This window comes from Macaca mulatta, chromosome 2 (assembly GCF_049350105.2).
Source record: "Macaca mulatta isolate MMU2019108-1 chromosome 2, T2T-MMU8v2.0, whole genome shotgun sequence".
In the NCBI taxonomy this organism is placed as follows: Eukaryota; Metazoa; Chordata; class Mammalia; order Primates; family Cercopithecidae; genus Macaca; species Macaca mulatta.
In genome coordinates, this window is record NC_133407.1 from 105,919,171 (window position 1) to 105,942,320 (window position 23,150).

The following is a 23,150-nucleotide window of genomic DNA, read 5'->3' on the forward strand; positions in this document are numbered from 1 at the left end:
TTCAATGAGAAGAGACATTAACTGATGCCAACATCAAGATGACAGAGATACTAGAATTATCTACAAAGAGTTTAAAACAGCCACCATAAAAATGCTTCAATGGGCAATTATAAACTGCTTCCCAGGCTAGAATGCAGCAGTGCAATCATGGCTCACTGCAGCCTCAATCTCCAGGACTCAAGCAATCCTTCCACCTTAGCATGCCAAATAGCTGGGAATATAGGCACACATCACTACTTTTTTTTTTTTTTTTTTGGACACAGGGTCTCGCTATGTTGCTCAAGCTGGTCTTGAACTCCCAGGCTCATGTGATCCTCCCACCTTAGCCTCTCAAAGTGCTGAGATTATAGGGGTGAGCCACCATACCCAGCCACTTTTAAAAAATGAAAAATAAAAACTCTCAGTAAAGAAACAGAAGATATAAAAAACTAAATGGAGATTCTAGAATTAAAAATAAACTGAGGCAGCCAGGCATGGTGGCTCACGCCTGTAATCCTGGCACTTTGGTAGGCCAAGACAGATGGATCACTTGAGGTCAGGAGTTCGAGACAGCCTGGTCAACATAGTAAAACTTCATCTCTACTAAAAATACAAAAATTAGCCGGGCATGGTGGCACACACCTGTAGTCTTAGACACTTGGGAGGCTGAGGCAGGAGAATTGCTTGAATCCGGAGGCTGAGATGGCAGTGAGCCAAGATCACGCCACTGTACTCCAGCCTGGGCTACAGAGTGAGACTCCATCAAACAAAACAAAACAAAACAAAACTGAGGCCAGGTGCAGTGGCTTACATCTATAATCCTAATGCTTTGAGAGGCCAAGGCAAGAGGATCACTTGAGACCAGGAGTTTGAGACCAGCCTGGATAACATAATGAGACCCCATCTGTATGAAAATAAATAAATTAATTAATTAAAGTAAAAAACGCAATGGATGGGCTCAATAGAAATATGGAGGGGGAGAGAAGAATGAATGAGTAAACATGAAGACAGAATATAGAAATTACTCAATCTGAACAATATGAGGGGAACTAGATTGAAAAATATTTCACAGACACTTGGAGGCCTGTGAGACTATAAAAAATGACCAAATATTCCTGTTACTTGAGTCCTGGAGGACAAAAGAAAGAAGACAGGGATGAAAAAGTATTCAAAGAAATAATTTCTGAATATTTCCCAAAACTGTGCAAAAGATATAAGCCCAGAGATTCAAGAAACTGAACAAATCCCAGAAAGGATAAACCCAAGAAACCCATGCCAGCACACAGACAGAAGCCCAACTTATGAAAACTAAAGATAAAGAAAAAATCTTGAAAGCAGCAAGAGAAAAATAATACCTTACCTATAAGGGGAAAACAATTCAAATGACAGCAAATTTCTCACAGAAACCATGGAGGCCAAAAGGAAGTAGCACATTTTTTCCGAGTACTAAAAGAAAAGAACTGCCAACCCAGAATCCCATATTCAGCAAAAATATCCTTCAAGCAGCCAGGTGCAGCGGCATGTGCCTGTAGTCCCAACTACACTGCTTGAGCCCCAGGAGTTCAAGTTCAGCCTAGGCAACATAGCAAGACCTTGCCTCAAAAAAAAAAAAAAAAAAAAAGGAATAAAAGAAAAATTAAAGCATACTTAGATGAAGGAATATTAAAGGAATTTGTCAAGAAGTTCTCTAAACAGAAAGGAAATGATAAAAGAAGAAATCCTGGAACATCAGGAAGAAAGAAAGAACAATAGAAAGGGTAAAAACTTTTAAAAATATGACAGATTAATCTCTCATGTGTTTTCTAAATGATGTTTGGTAAATGAAGCAATAATTACAATGTCTCATGTGGTTCTCAACATATGTAAAGGAAATATTTAAGACAATTATAAATGGGAGGGTTCAAAGACATAAAAGGAGGTAAAGTTTCTACATTTCATTTGAAATAGTAAAACACTGACATCAGGAGACCACGACAAGTCATACACATATACACACACACACACACACACACACAAACACATACACACCCCACTAAAAAGCTATACAAAGAGATATACTAAAAAACACTACAGATTATAAAATGAAATTACTATTTTTTGAGACAGGGTCTTACTCTGTCACCCAGTCTGGAACACAGTGGCACAATCATGGCTCACTGCAGCCTCGACCTCAAGTCATCCTTCTGCCTCAGCCTCAAGGCTCAAGTGATCCTTTTGCCTCAGCCTCCCAAGCAGCTGGAACTACAGACATGTACCACTATACCCAGCTAATTTTTTTAAAGATGTATTTTGTAGAGACAGGGTCTTACTATGTTGCCACGGCTGGTCTTGAATTCCTGTTCTCAAGCAATCTGCCCATCTCAGCTTCCCAAAGTACTGGGATTACAGGCATAAGCCACTAGGCCTGGCCTAAAATGTAATTATTTTAAAATGTTCAAATTACTCACAAGAAGTCAAGGAAAAGAAAATGGAGAAATAACAACAACAACAACAACAACAACAACAAACAGAACAAACACAAAACAAAAAAGGGCAGACTTATTCCCTAATATATATCAATAATTACATTAAATGTAAACGGTCTAAATATGACAATTGAAGACAGAGACTGACAGTAGATAAAAGACATGAACCAATTATATACTATCTACATGAAATTCACTTCCAATATAACAATATAGATAGGTTGAAAGTAAATGGATGGAAAAAATATAGCATGTAAACATTAATCAAAAGAAGCAAGAGTTATATTATCATCAGATAGACTTCAGAGCAAAGAAAATGTCCAGGAACAGAGAAGGATATTACATAATGATTAAAGAATAAGTCCACCAAGAAGGCATAATAATCCTAAATGTGTTTGCACCAAACTTCAAAGATGTAAATAAGTGAAGCAAAAACTAATAAAGTGAAAGGAGGAATAGACAAATCCATAGTTGTAGCTGGAGAGTTCAACCACCTCCACCTCAAAAATTGATAAGACAAGTAAACAGAAATCAGCAAAGATTTTAAAAAAGAACTAAAAAATACTATCAACTAAAGGATATAATCATCATTTATAATATTCCATCCAACAACAGAAGAATTCCTTTCAAGACCCCACAGAATAGGCTGGACACAGTGGCTCATACCTGTAATGCCAACTCTCTGGGAGGCCGAGGTGGGAGGATTGCTGAGGACAGGAGTTTAAGACAAGAAACCACAGAATATCTACCAAGACAGACCATATCCTGGGCTATAAGACAAACCTCAATAAATTTAAAAGAATTCATACAATGTGTGTTATATGACCACAATGTAATCAAATTGTAAATTAATAACAGAAAGGTAATGAAAACCTCCAAACACTTGAAAATTAAGCAGACACTTTTAAATAATCCATAGGTTAAAAACGAAATATCAAGGAAATTTTAAAAATACATTGAACTGGATGAAAATGAAAATATATCAAAATTTGTGGCACACAGCTAAAGCAGTACTGAGAGGGAAATCCATAGCACTAAATGCTTACGTTCAAAAAGAAGAAAAGTCTCAAAACAATAATTTAAGCTCACAGGTCAACAAACTAGAAGAAGAGCAAAATAAGCTTAAATCACAAACATGGAAGGAAATCATAGGGTAGAAATCAATGAAATGGAAAATTTTAAAAATAGAGAAAAACCAATGAAACAAAAAGTTGGTCCTTCGGACAGAGTGATACTTCATCTCAAAAAAATTATATTTCTATATACTAACAATGAACATATGGAAACCAAAACTTAAAATATCATTTATAATCACTCTAAAAAATAATCTCAATAAAGCTATAATTTTTAAAATAAAATGCTTAGATGTAAATCTAACAAAACATATACAGAACTTGTATGCTGAAAACTACAAAACATTCCTGAAATCGAAGTGCTAAATAAATGGGGAGATATATCATGTTTTACGGATTGGAAGAGTCAACATAGCAAAGATGTCAATTCTCCCCCCAAACTGATATACAAGTTTAATGTGACTACTGAAAAAAAAAATAAGCAAGAGAGTTTGTGGCTATAGATAAGATTATTCTAAAATGCATATGGAAAGGCAAAGAAACTAAAATAGCTAAAGCAATTCTGAAAAAAGAATAAAATAGGAAAAACCATGCTATCCTACTTCAAGACTTATTATACAGCTATAGTAATCAAGATTGTGTGGTATTGTCAGAAAAATAGACATAGATCAATGAAACAGAATACAGAATCCAAAAATATACTTACATAAGTATATCTAACTGATTTTTTTACAAAGTGCAAACGTAATTTAAGGGAGGAGGGGTAGTCTTTTCTACAAATAGTGCCGGGAGTAAAAAGAAAGAATCTTAACCTAAACCTCACATCTTACATAAAAATTAACTCAAGATTTATCATAGATTTAAATATGAAAAATAAAACTATAAAACTGGAGAAAACATAGGAGGAAATCTTCAGGACCTATGGCTTGGTGAGGAGCTCTTAGAGATGACACCAAAAGCATAATCCATAAAGATAATTCAGAAAACTGGACTGCAACAAAATTGTACACTTTTTCTCTACGAAAGCCCATCTGAAGAGGATGAAAAGACAAGCTAGAAATTGGGAGAAAACATCTGTAAACCACATATCTGATAAGCAACTCAAACCTAGACTGTATAAAGAACTCTTGAAATTCAACAGTGAAAAAATACAAACAATCCAATTTTAAAATGGGAAAAACACACATACAGACATTTCACCAAAGAGGATATATGGATGGCAAATTAGAGCATGAAAAGATACTGAGCTATTATGAAAATGCAACTTGAGAGCCCAATGAGATAATACTACCTACCCATCAGAACAGCTAAAATGATAAATAGTGACAGTATCAAATACTGGCAAGCATGGAGAGAAACTGGATCTCTCATGCATTACTGGACTGTAAAATGGTATACTCTAGAAAAGTTTGGGCCAGGCACAGTGGCTCACGCCTGTAATCCCAGCACTTTGGCAGGCTGAGGTGGGTGGATCACCTGAGGTCAAGGGTTCGAGACCAGCCTGGCCAACATGGTGACACCCCGTCTCCACCAAAAACACAAAAATTAGCTAGGCGTGGTGGTGGGCAACTGTAATCCCAGCTACTTGGGAGGCTGAGGCAGGAGAATTGCTTGAACCTGGGAGGCAGAGGTTGCAGTGAGCCGAGACTGCACCATTGCACTCCAGCCTGGGCGAAAGAATGAGACTTTGTCTCAAAAAAAGAAACAAAAAACAAAAAAAAAAACAGTTTGGCAGTTTATTTTAAAACTAAACATGGAATTACTGTAGAATCTACCAATCACACTCCTGGTATTTACCCCAGAGAAATAAAAACTCATGTCTACACAAAAACCTCTGTATAATTGCTCATTGCAGCTTTATTTATAACCAAACCTGGAAACAACTAACATGTCCTACAAATAGTGAATGGTTAAACAAACCACAGTATATTCGTTCCATGGAATACTACTCAGCAAAGAAGAGGAATAAACTACTGTACTACTACACAGAACAACGTGAATGGATCTCAAGTGCATTATGCTTGGCTGTAAAAAGCCAGTATCAAAAGGTTATATACTATATGCATCCTTTCATGTAACATTCTTGAAATGACAAACTTAGAGAAACGAAGGGCTGATAAACAGTTGTCAGAGGTTAGGGATGGTAGAGAAGCGGGGAACAAGTGTGACTATGAACGAATAGCCAAAGGCAGATCTTTGTGGGGATGGAATAATTCTGTATCTTGATTGCCATGATGATTACAGGAATCTACACATGATAAAGTGACAGTACTACACACACACATACCCACACACACTTTATACCAACATCAATTTCCTGGAGTTGGTATTGTACTAGAATTATATAAAATGTAATCAATGGGGAAAACTAGGTGAAGCATACATGAGACTTCTCTGTACTACCTTTGCAAATTCCTGCAACTATAATTACCTTAAAATAAAAGCTGGGAAAAAAGTATTAACTTAAGATCTTCATATACTGGGTACTTAAATTATGCTCATACTTTTTTGTTTAAATATCATTTTTAAATATCTCCACCAATGGAACAATAATCTTATCTGCTAATTAACTATAATTTTGATGTTTTATGCATGAACATTGAAGGGCACACTTCATAGTGAATAGCTCCTTAACTACATGACATTTCCAAACTGGAAGGTACTATAATCTCAGGACTCTTTGAAATAAAGCTGCTCAAAGATAACTAGTATTCGACTTAAAACAGGAAAGTGGCTGGGTGTGGTGGCTCACACCTGTAATCCCAACACTTTGGGAGGCAGAGGCAGGCGGATCAGCTGAGGTTGGGAGTTCGAGACCAGCCTGACCAACATGGAGAAACCCCGTCTCTGCTAAGAATACAAAATTAGCCATGTATGGTGGTGCATGCCTGTAATCCCAGCTATTCTGGAGGCTGAGGCAGGAGAACAGCTTGAACCCAGGAGGCAGAGGTTGCAGTGAGCCGAGATCGTGCCAGCCTGGGCAACTAGAAGGAAACGCCATCTCAAAAAAAAAAAAAAAAAAAAAAAAAAAAAAACTAGGGCTGGGCACAGTGGCTCACGCCTGTAATCCCAGCACTTTGGGAGGCCGAGGCGGGCAGATCACGAGTTCAGGATATCAAGACCATCCTGGCTAACACGGTGAAACCCCATCTCTACTAAAAGTACAAAAAAATTAGCCGGGCATGGTAGCAGGCGCCTGTAGTCCCAGCAACTCGGGAGGCTGAGGCAGGAGAATGGTGTGAACCCGGGAGGCAGAAGTTGCAGCGAGCGGAGGTAGAGCCACTGCACTCCAGCCTGGGTGACACAGCGAGACTCCGTCTCAAAAAAAAAAAAAAAAAAAAAAAAACCTAGGAAAGCAGGCTGAGCATGGTGGCTCATACCTGTTATCCCAGCACTTTGGGAGGCCAAGGTGGGAGGACTGCTTGAGCCCAAGAATTTGAGACCAGCCTGGGCAACACAATGATACCCCATCTCTACAAAAAATTAAAAAAAAAAAAAAAAAAAAAAAAAGCCAGGCATGGTGGCACACACCTGTGGTCCCAGCTACTCGGGAGTCTGAGGTGAGAGTCTTGAGCTCAAGAGGTCAAGGCTGTGTGAGCTGTGACTACATCACTGCACTCCAGCCTAGGCAACAAAGTGAGACCCTGTCTCAAAAAAAAAAAAAAAAAAAGAAAAGAAAAGAAAAGAAAAGAAAATCAACTCCACAAGGACAAAGGAAGCTTCAGAATGTTCACACAAAGAGACACTGGAATGTCTTCCAGATCTTAGCAGATCCTTCCACAAGGCAGTGGATGTCATAACCTACCACCTTGCCTGGGACATATTAGGAAGCACTCAGTAAACACTGCTAAGTAAATGAATGAATGACCTAAGGGCTACCTTATTTTTGCTCACTGAAACAAGAAATGCAGGTTTACAGATCCCTTGCCATAATTCTGATCTACAGCTTGAACACTTTTCCACAATAAATCTGTACTTGGAGAGAAAAAGAGAAAGGTTTATACAGATGACATTTGTCTAAAAGTAGAGTCAAGTAGTAATCACATACACAGCATCCGTGTTACTAGTTTTATAAAAATATATTTTAATTTGCCTCCCTTATTTCCTAAATCCTCTTCCGAGCATCTGTTTGTAAACTGCTCATGCCATAGATTATCTCTGGTCTATCAACAAAGACTTTGTGCCTATGCTGCAGGCTACCCTTGTTTCTGTTTTTTCTTCCACCTTTTACCCTTAACCCCTCCTCAAGCCCCTACCACATGCACTGAGAGAGGGAGAGGCTGAGAGAGAGAAACAGAAAGAAAGAGAGAAAGAGAGAGATGACTGCACCTTGCAAAACAGGAATTTAGACAAAACAGGGTTCATTTGGCACACAAATATTCAAACACAAAGTGTTCACCATAAAGTATATACAGAATACAGAAGACTCAAATACACAATACAGAAGACAAAACTGAGTTGTGTCACCCTTACTGAATTCACCTTCAACCACAGGACTTGAGAACTGGTTACCAAATTTGTAGATTCTATTAAGGCTCCAAGTTGCTTGGGGATGGAGTGAACAGGAGGGTAGAGGTCAGTTTTGTCATTTGTTAGGAACTGAGAAGGATAGGGAACTAAACTTGATAGGACCTTTTACACTGATAATGTTATTAAATGCTTGTAACTATAAGGTAGACATAATCTACACTGGCTAGGTGGGAAAACTACAGCTCTAAGGCTCAAGAGGTAGAGCCAGATTCAACCCACACTTCCTTACTTCAAATGTTCTAAAGCTGACGATCTTTCCACCACATCCTTCTTCTATAAATCCAACCTTGGGGATTACAGCTACTCCCTTTCTCTAAAATAATTTCTTCTCCTTAGAGCACTAATAAGCTAATCAGAGACCTGTTGGTAGACGAAGGAGCCTGAGATTACACTTGTTACAACTGCTCTTTATCCACTGTATTACCTTGAAGTCAGGTTGTCCTCTCTCTGACCATGTTACTTTTTGAATATAGTTGATTTCTAAGTTATTCTAAGAATGAAAAAACACTGAGACTCCAAGATGGCTTCTGTTGCAAGTGCAAACACTTAAATCAGAGCTATTAATAACATTATCCAAAATGTACTTTCCAGAAACTCTATTTATTTAATTCTATCTAGCAACGTTAAACCATTTCCAGTTGCTTCCATTTTTCATTTTACTAAAATTATCTTTAGCGGGATCAACTCTCCTCTGCAAAATGTAATTAAATATTATCCTCTATGTTGGTTCTGAGCTGTATTCTTTTCTGACCATGTCACAAATTTCACCAATTACTTTCCACACTGGCAAGTCTTTCGTGGCTTTGATTTCTACAAACCTAATTTTTCCCCAAGCGCTTTATCCTTCTGGCTCTGGAGGTACATGTGTAAATCTGTAATGAACACAAAACCTGTAATGGAACGTCCTACACCCAGTGCTCTGAAAAGTTGGTTCAGTGTATCCAATATTTAAAGTCTTATAACACTGGCATGCTAAGGGAAGTTTGCTATTCAGATTAAACAATGCTCTGACGTGAGATTCGTGAATGGTTAAAGAAATAGTCGTCCCTTTCTCACTCCCCATCTCTTCCAACTGGGAGAAGCCCTCGGCGCCCATCTGTCAGCCCAGGGTTCCCGCAGGCGCGTGTCTTGGGTGGCCCCGGGGTCCAGGGAGAGGCTGGCGGGAGAAAGGGGACAGAGGACTCCAAGAAGCCCAGTGAAGCCCCGTGGGGAGCCCCATGGTCAAGGCCGGGCCTGAGGGCGGGGCTGGCCCTGGGCCGCCTCCACCTCTGGGCCCGCCCTGCGCCACACCCTAACCCGCCTGCTCTCGGCTAACGGGCCGCGGCACCCGCCTCCGCCCGTCAGCCCTCACCTCGCCCCGACGGCGGCCTTCGGAAGTCGGCGCCCGCCAGCTACCCGCCGCCTCCTCAGCAACCTTAGCCGACCGGGCTGCCCCGGCCCAGGTCACCGGCGGCCCAGGCGCAGGTAGGCGGTGGTGCGCGTGCGCGAGCCTTGAGCTCCCATTCGCTGCTGCTAAGCGACACCCGCACCCAAACCGACCAATCCCGGCGCGCCTCCACAGCCCCCGTCCCGGCGAAGGCGCGAAAGTAGTGGTTGTTAAAGGGCTGCGACCCAAACTGAGAGGGAGCGTGACCGGGGCGCGCGCCTCGCAACTTTCTTCCCACCTCCCGGCTCTCACCGCGGCAGTTTGAGGTCCAAGCCTGTAATTCTCACGTCCGGAGATAAGAAGGAGCCTTCGTGGTATAAGCTCGATTCCTGCCGGGGTAGCAACCGGACCGACGTCTGGAGGCGGGGAGGCTCCGCGTGACAGTGTGATACGCCCGGGGCGTGTGTTCTGCGGTCCGCGCGGCTGGGCGGGAGGCCCGAGATAGGCAAACCAAAGAGCACAACCTGCTGCCAGCCTGGATAGGGCGCCAAAGTCCGACCCAGGGGGACACACCCCAAGCTGGGGGCGGAGGCACCCACAAGTGGATGACGGGCTGGAAGGAGATTAGGTAGCAGAGTCCGTCCATTTATTCATTTAGCAAGTATTGAGCACCTGCTGTGTGCCAGGGCTTGTGGACAAAGCGAGGAATTCCTGACAGGAAAAACTATATTAAGAGAGGAGGGCAGGGTGAGAGCACCCTTCAAACAATCAAACACCTGTATAAATACAAATTGTTCTTCAGAGAGGAGCAGGGGTTTTGAGAGAATTTACAGAAGCTTCTAGGCTGGTGTTGGGAATCACAGGAGGCTAACTAGGCAAAGGGGAGAGGAAGTGTGTTTCAGATGGAGAGATCAGCATGTATATAAGGACTCTGTGGAAGGCAGCAGAGCTCCTTTGAGGGATGAAAAGAAACCCAGACAGGGGGTAATGGAAAGTTAGTGCTTAATAGATACAGAATTTCAGCTGGAGAAGATGAAACAGTTCTGGAAATGGTTAGTAGGGATGATCGCACAACAATGTGAATGTACCAAATGCCACAGATCTGCACACTTAAAAATGGTTATGTACATTTTACCAAAAAAGAAAAGAAACTCGGAGTTTAGAGAGTAAAGGAGTAGAGTGAGATCGACTAGAGCAAATAGAAGGAAGGGGCCAGACCATGTAGGATCTTATGGGCCATAGTGGAAAGTTTAGGACCATGGAACACTGATCAAAATTGCATTTTATAAAACTCACTTTGGCTGCTAAAGTGCAGATCAAAATGGAGAAATCTCAATAAAGCTATGGTGGGACTTGCCTGGGAGCCAGTGCAGTCATCTGAGCAAGAGAGAATGGAGCTGGAATGTGGACTGGTGTGAGACTAAAGAAAAAGAGATCTAAGCAGGCTGCAGAGAAATACAGGAGCAAAATCAATAGGACTTGGTGATGAGTTGGATGTGAAGGGGCGATGAAGTAGCTTCAAGGATGAGGCCACTGTTCAGCCATGGATAAATGGATGGATGGTGGAGGGATTCACAGATATGGAGAACACTGGAAGAGGAGATAAAATGGATCTTGAGCTCCATCTTAGACAAGTTGAATTTGAGGCACCTTTGAGACTTGGTTAGGATTTTGCAATGATTCATTTTAGATGTCAACCTGACTAGGTTAAAGGATACTCAGATTCCTGGGGGAACATTATTTCTGGGTATGTCTATGAGGGTGTTCCCAGGAGATATTGGCATTTGAATCAATGCACTGAGTAAGAAAGATCTGTCCTCATCCAATATGGGCAGGCACCATCTAATAGATAGAACAGAAAGGCAGAGGAAAGGCAAATTCTCTGTTCTGGAGTTGGGACACCCCTCTTCTGCTCTTGGCATCAGAACTCCAGGTTCCCCTAATCTCCTAACTCCAGGAGATTAGGTAGTAGAGTCCATCCATTTATTCACTTAGCAACTATTGAGCCTTTGGACTCCAAGACTTGTACCAGTGGTTCCCCAGGTTCTCCCGGCTTGGGCCTTGGACTGGGAGATACACCATTCAACTTCCCTGGTTCTGAGGCCAAGTCCGAGACAGGGTAGTCTTGAACTGAAGCACTCTACCAGCCTCCCTGGTTCTCCAGCTTGTAGATGGCCTATTGTGGGACTTCTCAGCCTCCATAACCATGTGAGCCAATTCCCCTAATAAATCCCCTCCCATATATATTTATAGATATAGATCTATATTGTAGATATATAGATGTCACATTGGTTCTTCCTCTCTGGAGAACCTTGACTAATACAGATGTCAACATAGCCGTTGTATATACAGGTTGCAGGTCAATGTAGAGGTCTGGGCTGGACACAGACTTTTTTTGAGGCTGAGTCTCACTCTGTGGCCCAAGTTGGAGTTTAGTGGCACGATCTCGGCTCACTGCAACCTCCACCTCCCAAGCTCAAGTGATTCTTCTGCCTCAGCCTCCCAAGTAGCTGGGATTACAGGCATCTGCCAACACGCCCAGCTAATTTTTGTAGTTTTAGTAGAGATGGGGGTTTCACCATATTGGCCAGGCTGGTCTCGAACTCCTGGCCTCAAGTGATCCGCCTGCCTTGGCCTCCCTAAGTGCTGGAATTACAGGCGTGAGCCACCACGCCTAGCCTGGACTTTTGAAAATCATCATCATATGGGCAGAAATCAAAGCAGGGCTTACATAGCCAGAGAAAAATTACAAAATGAAAACTGAAGAGAATTGTGATAGAGTCTAAGATGGCCTACAGGGATCACTACCTCCTGGGATTTATACCCTTGTGTAGTCCCCTCCCACAATGAGTCTCTGATAATGAGGGTAGGTCAAAACAGGCACAAAGAAGAAGAAAAACCAGGAGATTTGGGGTTGGTAAAGGCAATTGAAAACCCTGTAGCATAAGTGCCCTTCAAATATGGGGAACTGGGGCCAGGTGTGGTGGCTCACACCTATAATCCCAGCACTTTGGGAGGCCAAGGCAGGTGGATCACGAGGTCAGGGACAAGCGTGTCCAACATGGCAAAACTGCATCTCTATTGAAAAATTACAAAAATTAGCCGGGAGTGATGGCGGGTGTCTGTGATCCCAGCTACTTGGGAGGTTGAGGCAGGAGAATCACTTGAATCTGGGAGGCGGCTGCAGTGAGCCAAGATTGCACCATTGCACTCCAGCCTACAAGAGCGAAACTCCATCTCAGAAAACAAACAAAACAAAACAAACAAACAAATATGGGGAATTGGGCTCTCAAAACTTGTGGTGCGAGTGCTTTAGAATAGGACCTTACACCCTCTGACTGGTGCAACTGGTGTGGCTCAGGCACCATGGTAGATTGGACAACAGGGGTGAGATGTAGTACCTAAAGTCCTAGCTCTCATCTCCAATCATTGGCCACTTTGACTCCAGACTCACAGTCAACTCCAGAGGCTTTCTCTTCCAGTCCTCTTCAGCCCTCCACTCCTAGGGTAACACCCTGGACCACAGAAGAGCTCCACCTCTGAAGTTATAAATGCAGACACCTGATCTTTCATCTGTCCTGTTAGTCTCTGAATTCCTTCCATGGTTTCTCTAGCCTGCAGAAACTTCCAGTTCATTTGTGCCTCTACTTTGTTTTATTATGAGCTCCCTCGAGTTTTCACTTCCTTCCCCATCAGCTGAGAGTTCAGGGTTTATCACCTCCATCACATTCCTCCCAATATACTTATATCTCTTGCACAGTTATCTTTCTAGCACAACTAGAAGGATAGTAACACCCATCTGGCAGCACTACAATCCTGGAAGAATCCAACCTTCTGTCTTCTCTGCTTCTTGGCTCTGAGTGCCACTGGACAAAATCTCACAACCACACAGATCAGTGCTACATACATTGTCAACTTCAACTAGGTCCTCAACACCCTTCAGCAGTCCTATTTGCCAAGGCAGCTCTCTCCAGCTCTCCCCCAAAATCAACTTCCAAATATCCTGCATGCTCCCCAGATCTCCCACTCTTCAACACCCCCTCCCCTTCTTGCTCTCCCAGGAACCTTCTTTACTGAAGAAAGAGCAACCATCAAAGTGATGTCCCTTAGCTCCAGACAACTCCTCTCCCTCCAGCTACCACCTTCTTTCCCTTCTCCCCTTTACAACCAAACCTCATGGAAAAAGTGGTCTATATCTGAACACTCCATTGCTTCACCTTCACCTTTCATCATTTCTCAGTCCCCTGCACTTCTGATATCTGCTTCACCATACCACTGAAAATGCCCTCCTCAAAGACCTAGTCTTTATCTTCCTTGTTCTTTTTTTTTTTTTTTTTTTTTTTTTTTTGATGCAGAGTCTAACTCTGTCACCCAGGCTGGAGTGCAATCTCTGTGCTGAGGCTTACTGCAATCTCTGCTTTCCAGGTTCAAGCGATCCTCCAGCCTCAGCCTCCCAAGTAACTGGGGCTACAGGCACGTGCCACCATGCCTGGCTAATTTTTGTATTTTTAGTAGAGACAGGGTTTCATCATGTTAGCCAGACTGGTCTCAAACTTCTGACCTCAAGTGATCTGCCTACCTTGGCCTCCCAAAGTGCTGGGATTACAGGTGTGAGCCACTGCACCCAGCCCTTCCTTGACCTTTCAACAGCATTTGTCATTGCTGTCCTGTCTGTCCTTTTCAGTCACTGTTTAAAAATAAATAAATAAATAAAAAGCCATAACCCCCACTGTCCTGGTTTTCCTCTCCCTATATCTCTAGTCTCTTTCTCCCCTCAGTCTCCGTTGCAGCTTCTTTTCCTCTGTCATAAGAGAAACTATCACATTCTCCTTAGGCAATCTTATCCACTGCATAGTTCCAGTCAGTTTCTACAAGTGATGTTCCTCAAAGCTGTATCTCCAGCCTAGTCTTTGTCCCTGAGTTTCAGCCCCAAATAGTCAGCCACAAGCCTCCACATCGTTTGACATCACCTCACACTATACATTTCCACAACTGAATTTATCACCTTCATTTCCAGTCCAGCATCTCCCCCACTGTTCCCTGCCTCCATAAGGGGCATCACCACTTTCTCAGTTGCTTAACCCAGAACCCCAGAAGGCATCCCTAATTTCCCTTTTCTATCCCTCCCCACTCAATCACTAAGGCCTGCCAAGTCTACTTCCAATGTCTTTCAAATGCATACACTTATTTTCTCATTGCTCTATCTCTGGCCTGCCTTCTTGTAGCAGCCTTGTCACTGTTCTTTTTGTTTCTCATCTGGGTGTCTTCCCTAACTTTCACCATGTTACAGCCAATAAAACTCTAAATGCATCTCAGGCTTCATCACTCTTCTGCCTAAAACCATCCATGGCTCCCATTGCTCCTAGGAAAGTACAGAATCTGGATACCTGTGTCCTGCTTAACCTCCACTTTGCCTTTATACTGCCTTTATAAAACTTTTCTTCTGGAGGGCTTTCCCTGTATGCTGGAACATGTTGGTCCCCTATACCACCTGCCTCACCCTAACACCATCTCATTTTTTTTTTTTTTTACCTGATAGAAACTTTGATGATGTTAAAAAAACCAATCACGCTGGGCGCGGCGGCTCACGCCTGTAATCCCAGCACTTTGGAAGGCTGAGGCAGGCAGATCACAAGGTCAGGAGATCAAGACCATCCTGGCTAACACAGTGAAACCCTGTCTCTACTAAAAAAAAAAAAAATTAGCCGGGCTTGATGGCGAGCGCCTGTAGTCACAGCTACTCGGGAGGCTGAGGCAGGAGAACGGCGTGAACACGGGAGGCGGAGCTTGCAGTGAGCCAAGGTCGCGCCACTGCACTCAAGCCTGGGCGACAGAGCAAGACTCCGTCTCAAAAAAACAAAAAGCAATCAATTCCTTCTATAAACCGCACTCAAAATCTTCGCTTTAGGCCAGGCTTGGTGGCTCACACCTGTAATCTCAGCATTTTGGGAGGCCAAGGTTGGTGGTTCACCTGAGGTCAGGAGTTCGAGACCAGCCTGACCAACATGGTAAAACCCCCATCTCTACTAAAAACACAAAATTAGCTGGGCGTGGTGGTGCATGCCTGTAATGCCGGCTACTTGGGAGGCTGAGGCAGGAGAATTGCTTGAACCCAGGAAGTGGAGGTTGCAGTGAGCTGAGATTGCACCATTGCACTCCAGCCTGGGCAACAAGAGTGAAACTCTGTCTCAAACAATAACAACAACAACAAAAACTGGGGCCAGGCAGGATGGCTCACGCCTGTAATCCCAGCACTTTGGGAGGCCGAGGCGAATGGATCATGAGGTCAGCAGTTCAAGACCAGCCTGGCCAACAGAGTGAAACCCCATCTCTACTAAAAATACAAAAGAATTAGCTGGGCATGGTGGTGCGTGCCCATAGTCCCAGACTACTCGGGAGGCTGAGGCAGGAGAATTGCTTGAACCTGGGAGATGGAGGTTACAGTGAGCTGAGATTGCACCACTGCACTCCAGCTTGGGCAACAGAGTGAGACTTTATCTCAAAACAAAACAAAACAAAAACAAACAAACAAAAAAAACAAAAAAACCCGTTCACTTTATTCCTCAAAACATGTATGTCCCGGTTCCCTCCATTTCAGAGTCATAAACATAAAGCCTAGAGATAAGATACTTAATACCCAGGACAGATCTTTGTGTGTATATATACATACCATATGTAGCATTATGTTATATAGTATTACATAAATTACATGAAATTTTGCATAAGATTGGTAAGCAAGTCACTTAAACTTTATGAACAAAAGTATGGGCCGGGCATGGTGGTTCATGCCCATAATCACAGGGAAACTTTCAGAGGTGGGAGGATTGTTGTCTGGGCCATTTCATGTTATTGTCATTCCTCACTTGTCTTAACAGGAATAGGGCTGAGTGGAACTAAGCAAGACCTACATCCTGCTCCTGATGGTTCTTTTTCTGCCCACTCTGTTTCTCTGAAAGCTTTGGGGAATTTTCCTGAGGAGGAAGCCTGATGCAGAGTTAACAGTGCAGGCTTGGTAACCAGGAAGTCCTGAGTCCGCCCCAGCTCAGGGGTTACCTCACTTCTCTCACCAGGTTTATCTCTCTGTGAAATGGGATGAAAGCAGGCTGGGTGCAGTAGCTCACACCTGTAATCCTAGAACTTTGGGAGGCCGAGGCGGGCGGATCATGAGGTCAGGAGTTCAAGACCAGCCTGACCAACATGGCGAAACCCTATCTCTACTAAAGATACAAAAAAAAATTAGCCAGGTGTGGTGGCAGGCACCTGTAATCCCAGCTACTCAGGAAGCTGAGGCAGGAGAATCGCTTGAGCCCGGGAGGCAGAGGTTGCAGTGAGCCAAGATCACACCACTGCACTCCAGCCTGGGTGACAGAGTGAGACTCTGTCTCAAAAAAAAAAAAAAGGAAAGAAAAGAAAAGAAATGGGATGAAAGCTGCCTTTTCACAGGTTTGAATAAAGGGATTGTGGAAAGAAAGCCCAGTAAAGCAGATGAGCTTGCTCAGGATCAGGGCCACCATTCAGGGGAATAAAGCTCTAGGGAGCTCCCCTTTTTAGGAGTAGGCTCCCAAGATCTCCCTCCTAAATGAAGTGCTCACTCCAGGGAAAACGAATCTTGTTACCACATCCACCACGGATGGCTAGAACAGGGGACCCGTACCGCACAGCAGGAGATGAGCAGAGGGCGGATAAACATTACCACCGAGGATTCTGCCCCGTCAGATCAGCGGGGGCATTAGATTCTCACAGCAGCATGGACCCTATTGTGAACTGTACTTGCGAGAGATCTAGGTTGCACCCTCCTAATGAGAATCTAAATGCCTGCTGATGTGAGGTAAAACAGTTTCACACCAAAACCACCCCCACCCCCACCCCCGTGGAAGACAAGAAAAATTGTCTTCCACGAAACCAGTTCCTGGTACCAAAAAGGCTGGGGACCACTGGTCTAGAAGACTACAACCAGTTCAGTTTTAGTGATCACCAGGAGTAACCATGTGGCCCAAGAGGGTGTGTCCAGCTTCCTCCTTGCATCTTGCGGCACACCACCTTTGCAGTATGGTGCCTGGGCAGTCCCAGGTTGTTAAGGGTGAGAGTTCTAAAGCCAGACTGCCCGTATTCAGAGACTGGCTTTGCTAAGGAACCTTGGGCAAGTTACTTAACTTGTTTCCTCATCTGTAAAATGGAGAAAATACCAGTGCTTTTTAGGGTTGCCAACCTAATAAGCATTATTCCTGCCCCAAATAAGTCTAGGCTATGTGGAAAAACGCGAATTTCTCCTTCAGCAAAGAGTAAAACTAATACCAGAGTTTTCCTGGCCCTGCAGATTTGGCCTGGCAGGAGACAATGCCATAGTCAATGTTCATGCTCCAGATGCAGACCTGGAGGCACCAGAGTGATGTAGAGAGGACAGTGGATTTGAAGCCATATATCTGGGTTCCAGACATGCTGTGTGATGCCGAGCAAGCCACTCCTACAGATAGATTAAGCATGCACACCCAGCACTTTGGGAGGCCGAGGCGGGCGGATCACGAGGTCAGGAGATCGAGACCATCCTGGCTAACATGGTGAAACCCCGTTTCTACTAAAAAAAAAAAAAAAAAAAAAATTCCGTGGTGGCGGGCGCCTGTAGTCCCAGCTACTCAGGAGGCTGAGGCAGGAGAATGGCTTGAACCTGGGAGGCGGAGCTTGCAGTGAGCCGAGATCGCGCCACTGCACTCCAGCCTGGGCGACACAGCCAGACTCCATCTCAAAAAAAAAAAAAAAAAGCATGCACAGCCTAACACTGGAGGTGCTGAGGCCAGGTAGGTCAACATTAGACCCAACCCCGACCCACAAGTTTCGCTCTCCAGACTGCGCAAGCGCAAAGGATACGTAAACGACCCCGGCGTTCTGGGGGCGGGGACCGAGGAAGGCGCTGAGTGTCGCTCCTGCGCGTCCAGTCACAAATGACGTCTCTTCTGTCCCCCGCCCTGTAGGCGGGAGCATCTAATCAACGTCGACAGCGTAGGCCCCACCTTTCGTGGGTCGAGTCGCTTGGCGGTCGTGGTTCCGGAGGTTCCTCGGGATGTCGGTGGCCTTCGTACCGGACTGGCTGAGGGGCAAGGCGGAAGTCAATCAAGAGACTATCCAGCGGGTGAGCATCCACGCGGGCGGGCGGGCGAAGAGAAGAAGTCGGGATCCCCAGTGGCTGCGGGGTGCGAGAAGCATCCTGTGGAGAGCGGCCTCCCAGCTCACTGTGAAGGGTGCTGAGCAGCCGGGGTGCGGGGTGAGATGGGCACGAAATCAGCACAGGCGCCGGGGCAGGATAGCCCGGCATGGGGTTCTGTCCCCCGCGGTCCAGACGTCACACTGCACTAACCCTTTCTCTTTTTTTTTTCCGCCCCCCGAGACGGAGTCTCGCTCTGTCGCCCAGGCTGAAGTGCAGTGGCGTCATCTCGGCTCACTGCAACCTCCGCCTCCTGGGTTCAAGCGATTCTCCTGCCTCAGCCTCCTGGGTAGCTGGGATTACAGGAGCGCGCCACGCCCGGCTAATTTTTGTACTTTTAGTATGGGGGTCTCACCATGTTGGCCAGGCTAGTCTCGAACTCCTGACCTCGTGATCCGCCCAGCTCGGCCTCCCAAAGTGCTGGGATTACAGGCGTGAGCCACTGCGCCCGGCCTGCACTGACCCTTTCTTTCTCTGATCTTTCAGCTCCTTGAGGAGAATGACCAGCTGATCCGCTGTATTGTGGAGTATCAGAACAAGGGCCGGGGGAACGAGTGCGTCCAGTAAGTGCCCCCACCCCCGCGCCCCTCACCTGTGGGTAGAGGGGAAGCCTGTGTGATACGGTGCTTTCTCGAACTAAGAGTCTTGGGTGATTGATCGCAATTAAGCCCCTCTTTGAACTGAGGAAAGAGAGCCCCAAAGAGTTTGCTAACCTGCCCAAGACCATACAACAAGTACACTGTGGAGCCTGGAGTCAGACGTGGCTCTTTCTTCAAAACGTGAATTATTCTCACTGTAAAACCTCCTTCACTCAAAGCTATGCCAGCTAATGACAACAGGGATGGGGGTGGGAGCACACAGAAAACTAGGCTCAGGAGATTGGAGCCATGGCCCCTTTCTCATCTTGGATCCGTGCCTCATCCTTTCTCTGTTAAGTGAAGGGGTCAGGCCATTTGACTGCTAAGCTCCCTCTCATTTCTAACTTCCTGTCAGTCTGTTAGTGACACACACACAAAGACAAACAAAGGATTTCCGAGTTAAGTCAAAGGTGAATTCTGCATCATAGTTTAATGCACTCCCTAAGCAGATACCAAAATGAGAGAAAATAGAATCTGAGTCTCTTTTCCGAATTTACTCCAGGTATTATGCCCGTTTTTTTCTTTTCATTAATTTTTTTTTTTTTTTTTTTTTGAGACAGTCTTCCTCTGTTGCCCAGGCTGGAGTGCAGTGGTGCAATCTCGGCTCACTGCAACCTCCACCTCCGAGGTTCAAGCAATTCCCGTGCCTTGGCCTCCCAAGTAGCTGGGACTACAGGCGTGTGCCATCATGCCCTGCTAATTTTTGTATTTTTAGTAGAGACGGGTTTCACCATGTTGGCCAGGATGGTCTCAAACTCCTGACCTCAGATGATCCGCCTGCCTCAACCTCCCAAAGTGTTGGAATTACAGGCATGAGCCACTGCTCCCGGCCTTATGCCCATTTCTTATAGAAAAATATATTATTTCATTGTTACTGAAGAAATGTTTCACAATCCCTATCCCCTAGAAAAATTACCTACAGTCCCTCACTGAATACCTTAATAGAACAGTAGAGATACCAATTTTTGGGTAAATCTTTACATCTGACTCTGGCATTTGGTAATTTGATTTTTAAAAGTTTATAATACCTTCTCCTTTTTCTATATGAAAAATGGTTGCAAAACCTTCCATTTGGTACAGTAATTTGCAACCCAAGGGTAAGAAAGTTATCAAAATCTCCTAGTGGGATTTTTCAATTGCACAGGCCATGCTTTCTGACCCCTTGTCTGATTTATTTTTCTGGGTGAAGAACTCTACCCCCCCTATAAACTTACATTGATCATGAAAATGTTTTGTCCCTTCTTGAAGTTGTTGAACAGATATTTTATAAGTACAGTTGGTCCACTGTATCCATGGGTTCTGCATTGCATTTCAAAAATATTGGGGAACACAAAACAATAAAAAATAGCAACACAACAATAAAAAGCAATATAGTATAACAACTAGTTATATGGCATTTAAATTGTATTAGGTATTACAAGTAATCTAGAGAGTATTTAAAGTATGTGAGCCAGGTGTGGTGGCTCACACCTGTATTCCCAGCACTTTGGGAGGCCAAGGCGGGCAGATCATCTGAGGTCAAGAGTTCAAGACCAGCCTGGCCAACATGGCAAAACCCCTTCTCTACTAAAAACTAAAAATACAAAAATTAGCCAGGCATGGTGGTGTGTGCCTGTAATCCCAGCTACCTGGGAGGCCAAGGCAGGAGAATTGCTTGAACTTGAACTCGGGAGTTGGAGGTTGCAGCGAGCCAAGATCACCCCACTGGACTCTAGCCTGGGCGACAGAGCAAGACTCCATCTCAATAAATAAATTAATTAATTGAAGTATATGATATGGGAGGATGTGTGTAGGTTATGTACAAATACTATGCCATTTTATATAAGGGACTTGAGCTTGAGCATCCTCGGATTTCGATATCTAAGGGGAGGAGGGGGGTGGCCTGGAACCAATCCCCTGTGGATACCAAGGGACAACTGTACTCCTGGTACCAGGCACAGTTTCAGACTCTGGGAAATCCGTAGTAAAACAGACACTAGCTCTGCACTCATGGAGCTGATATTCTAGACTCTAGAATCTATAAGAAAATGTATAATTAGGCACATAATAATGAGTGCTTTGAATAAGAATAAAGCAGAGTAAGTCGGGGGAGGAGTGCTATTTTATACATGGTATGTCTGATAAGGTGATATTTGAGTAGAGACCTGGGGTAAGGGAGCCAGCTATGCAGTAGTAAGGCATAGTGAGATAAGTAAGACAGAGAAAGCATCAGGTAGAAAAGCTCCCAAGTAGGAGTGTGCTGGATATCTTCAAGTCACAGGAAGGAGGCCACTGTGGCCAGCATTCAGTAAACAAAGGTATAGCCATAAGAGATGAGATCAGAGGGGTACTGGAGGCCCCAATCATGTAGGGCCTTACTAGGACACAAGAACAGCTCACCTTTACTCTGAATGAGATGGGAGCCTTTGGAAGGTTTTGAATAGACGTATAACAACATATAACATGATCTTGATTTAAATTGTACAATGATCTCTCAGACTGTTGTGTGGAGAATAAAGTAGGGTGCAAAGATAGATCTGGGAGACTAGGTGTCTACTGCAATAGTCCAAGCAAGAAATGATGGTAGCTATGAAAGTAATCAGTGAGAATGGGTGAGAATCTGACTATATTTTCCTTAAATATGTTAAACAAGAAGGTTGATAACAGTGAATCATCCAGTTAGTAGATGAGCCATTCCACTAGAGCGGGTAAATTATTTTCCAGTTTTTTGTTCATGGTCGGTAAAAACAAGCCTCTGATTTTTGCCTGGTTTTTTTTTTTGCCCATAGGTACCAGCATGTGTTACATAGAAATCTCATTTATTTGGCTACCATTGCAGATGCCAGTCCAACCAGCACTTCAAAAGCAATGGAATAATCTTTCAAAAGCAATAGAATAATCTTCCATTTGGCTGTCATGAGGAGTAATTGAATGTAATCCATCTCTTACAAAATGGAGACAGGGTCTTTATCAGCTCAACTGGTTAAAACATGAATGAAACCTCCGTGGCTCTTTCAAAAAATGTGAAAATGTGAAGAAAGCTCCTAACTTAACTGTATTCTCAATGTAAATATTTTTTAAATAATTAAGCAAATCCCTGAATAAGTTGAGCCCAGGTGTCCTCTTTCCTGAACTTGGAGCATGTTTGGACAACAAAGACATCACTGGGATGTTCAAGTCTACTTTTTAGTTTCAACCTGAAGAGGAAACTGAGTAGGTGTTGGGCAGGAATTGGTGAGACTCCTGACTTGAGACCTTGCTAAATGGACATGTAACTGTATGCTCCTTCCTACCAGTTTGCAAATGTGGTCCCCCTGACTGCTGTTTTCAGACTGCTTTGAAATAAAGCTTATTTTTCTATAAAATACTGATGTGGAGGTATAGACGTTTTCATGTAATAAGTATTCCATTTGGTTTTCAAGAATAACTTTGAGGACTTAACTGTAAGGTGTATAACAACAATGCTATTATCATTGCCAACAAAATGAATAGTGATTTCTAGTTATTGTCTAATATCATCTGATAATAGATGTTTAATTTTCTTCAGTTATCAGATAGTCTTTTTGTTGATTTATCTGAACCAGAATCCAAACAAAATTCACACATTGTATTTTGTTGATGTTCCTTTAAGTCACTTAAAGAATACTTAATAGTTCCTTTTTTTATTTATTTGTTGAAAGAACTAGGTGTTTACCCTAGAATTTTCTCATGTTCTACATACAGTTGTATCTCTGTAGTGTTGTTAACCATGTGTCACTATCATCCACTTTTCCTGTAAACTAGTAGATCTAGAGGCTCATGCAGACTCATGTTCTAATATTTTTAGCAGGAATATATTAGAAGGTGATAAGTACTTGCTTTTGCATCACACAAGGAGTGACCTGATTTATTTTCAAGTTCCCAACCAGCCTTTCACTTAAA

At 43.7% G+C, this 23,150-nt stretch overlaps 2 protein-coding genes across 5 annotated transcripts in view; one reads left to right on the forward strand and one right to left on the reverse strand.

Annotated features, from left to right (window-relative positions):
• The window catches only part of SEC22C (SEC22 homolog C, vesicle trafficking protein), a 55,984-nt gene that overhangs the window by 25,177 nt on the left and 7,657 nt on the right, over positions 1-23,150 (reverse strand). Inside the window, exon 1 of one of the 4 annotated variants that reach the window (XM_015131178.3) lies at positions 9,726-9,898. The gene's annotated coding sequence lies outside the window, so the exon portion shown is untranslated. 4 annotated transcript variants of the gene reach the window in all.
• On the forward strand, positions 18,420-22,594 carry SS18L2 (SS18 like 2). The gene is made up of 3 exons (XM_015131253.3): positions 18,420-18,540; positions 19,099-19,175; positions 22,019-22,594. The coding sequence occupies exons 1-3, from the start codon at positions 18,472-18,474 to the stop codon at positions 22,104-22,106; spliced, it is 234 nt and encodes a 77-aa protein (XP_014986739.1). The 5' UTR covers positions 18,420-18,471; the 3' UTR covers positions 22,107-22,594.

What these genes read in the sequence shown, in the direction of transcription:
- SS18L2 (XM_015131253.3), top strand. Translation starts at nt 18,472, where the DNA reads ATGTCGGTGGCCTTCGTACCGGACTGGCTGAGGGGCAAGGCGGAAGTC. An exon ending in ATCAAGAGACTATCCAGCGG is followed by an intron (nt 18,541 to 19,098) that starts GTGAGCATCCAC and finishes CTGATCTTTCAG; the next exon opens with CTCCTTGAGGAGAATGACCA. An exon ending in CGGGGGAACGAGTGCGTCCA is followed by an intron (nt 19,176 to 22,018) that starts GTAAGTGCCCCC and finishes TTTTGCCCATAG; the next exon opens with GTACCAGCATGTGTTACATA.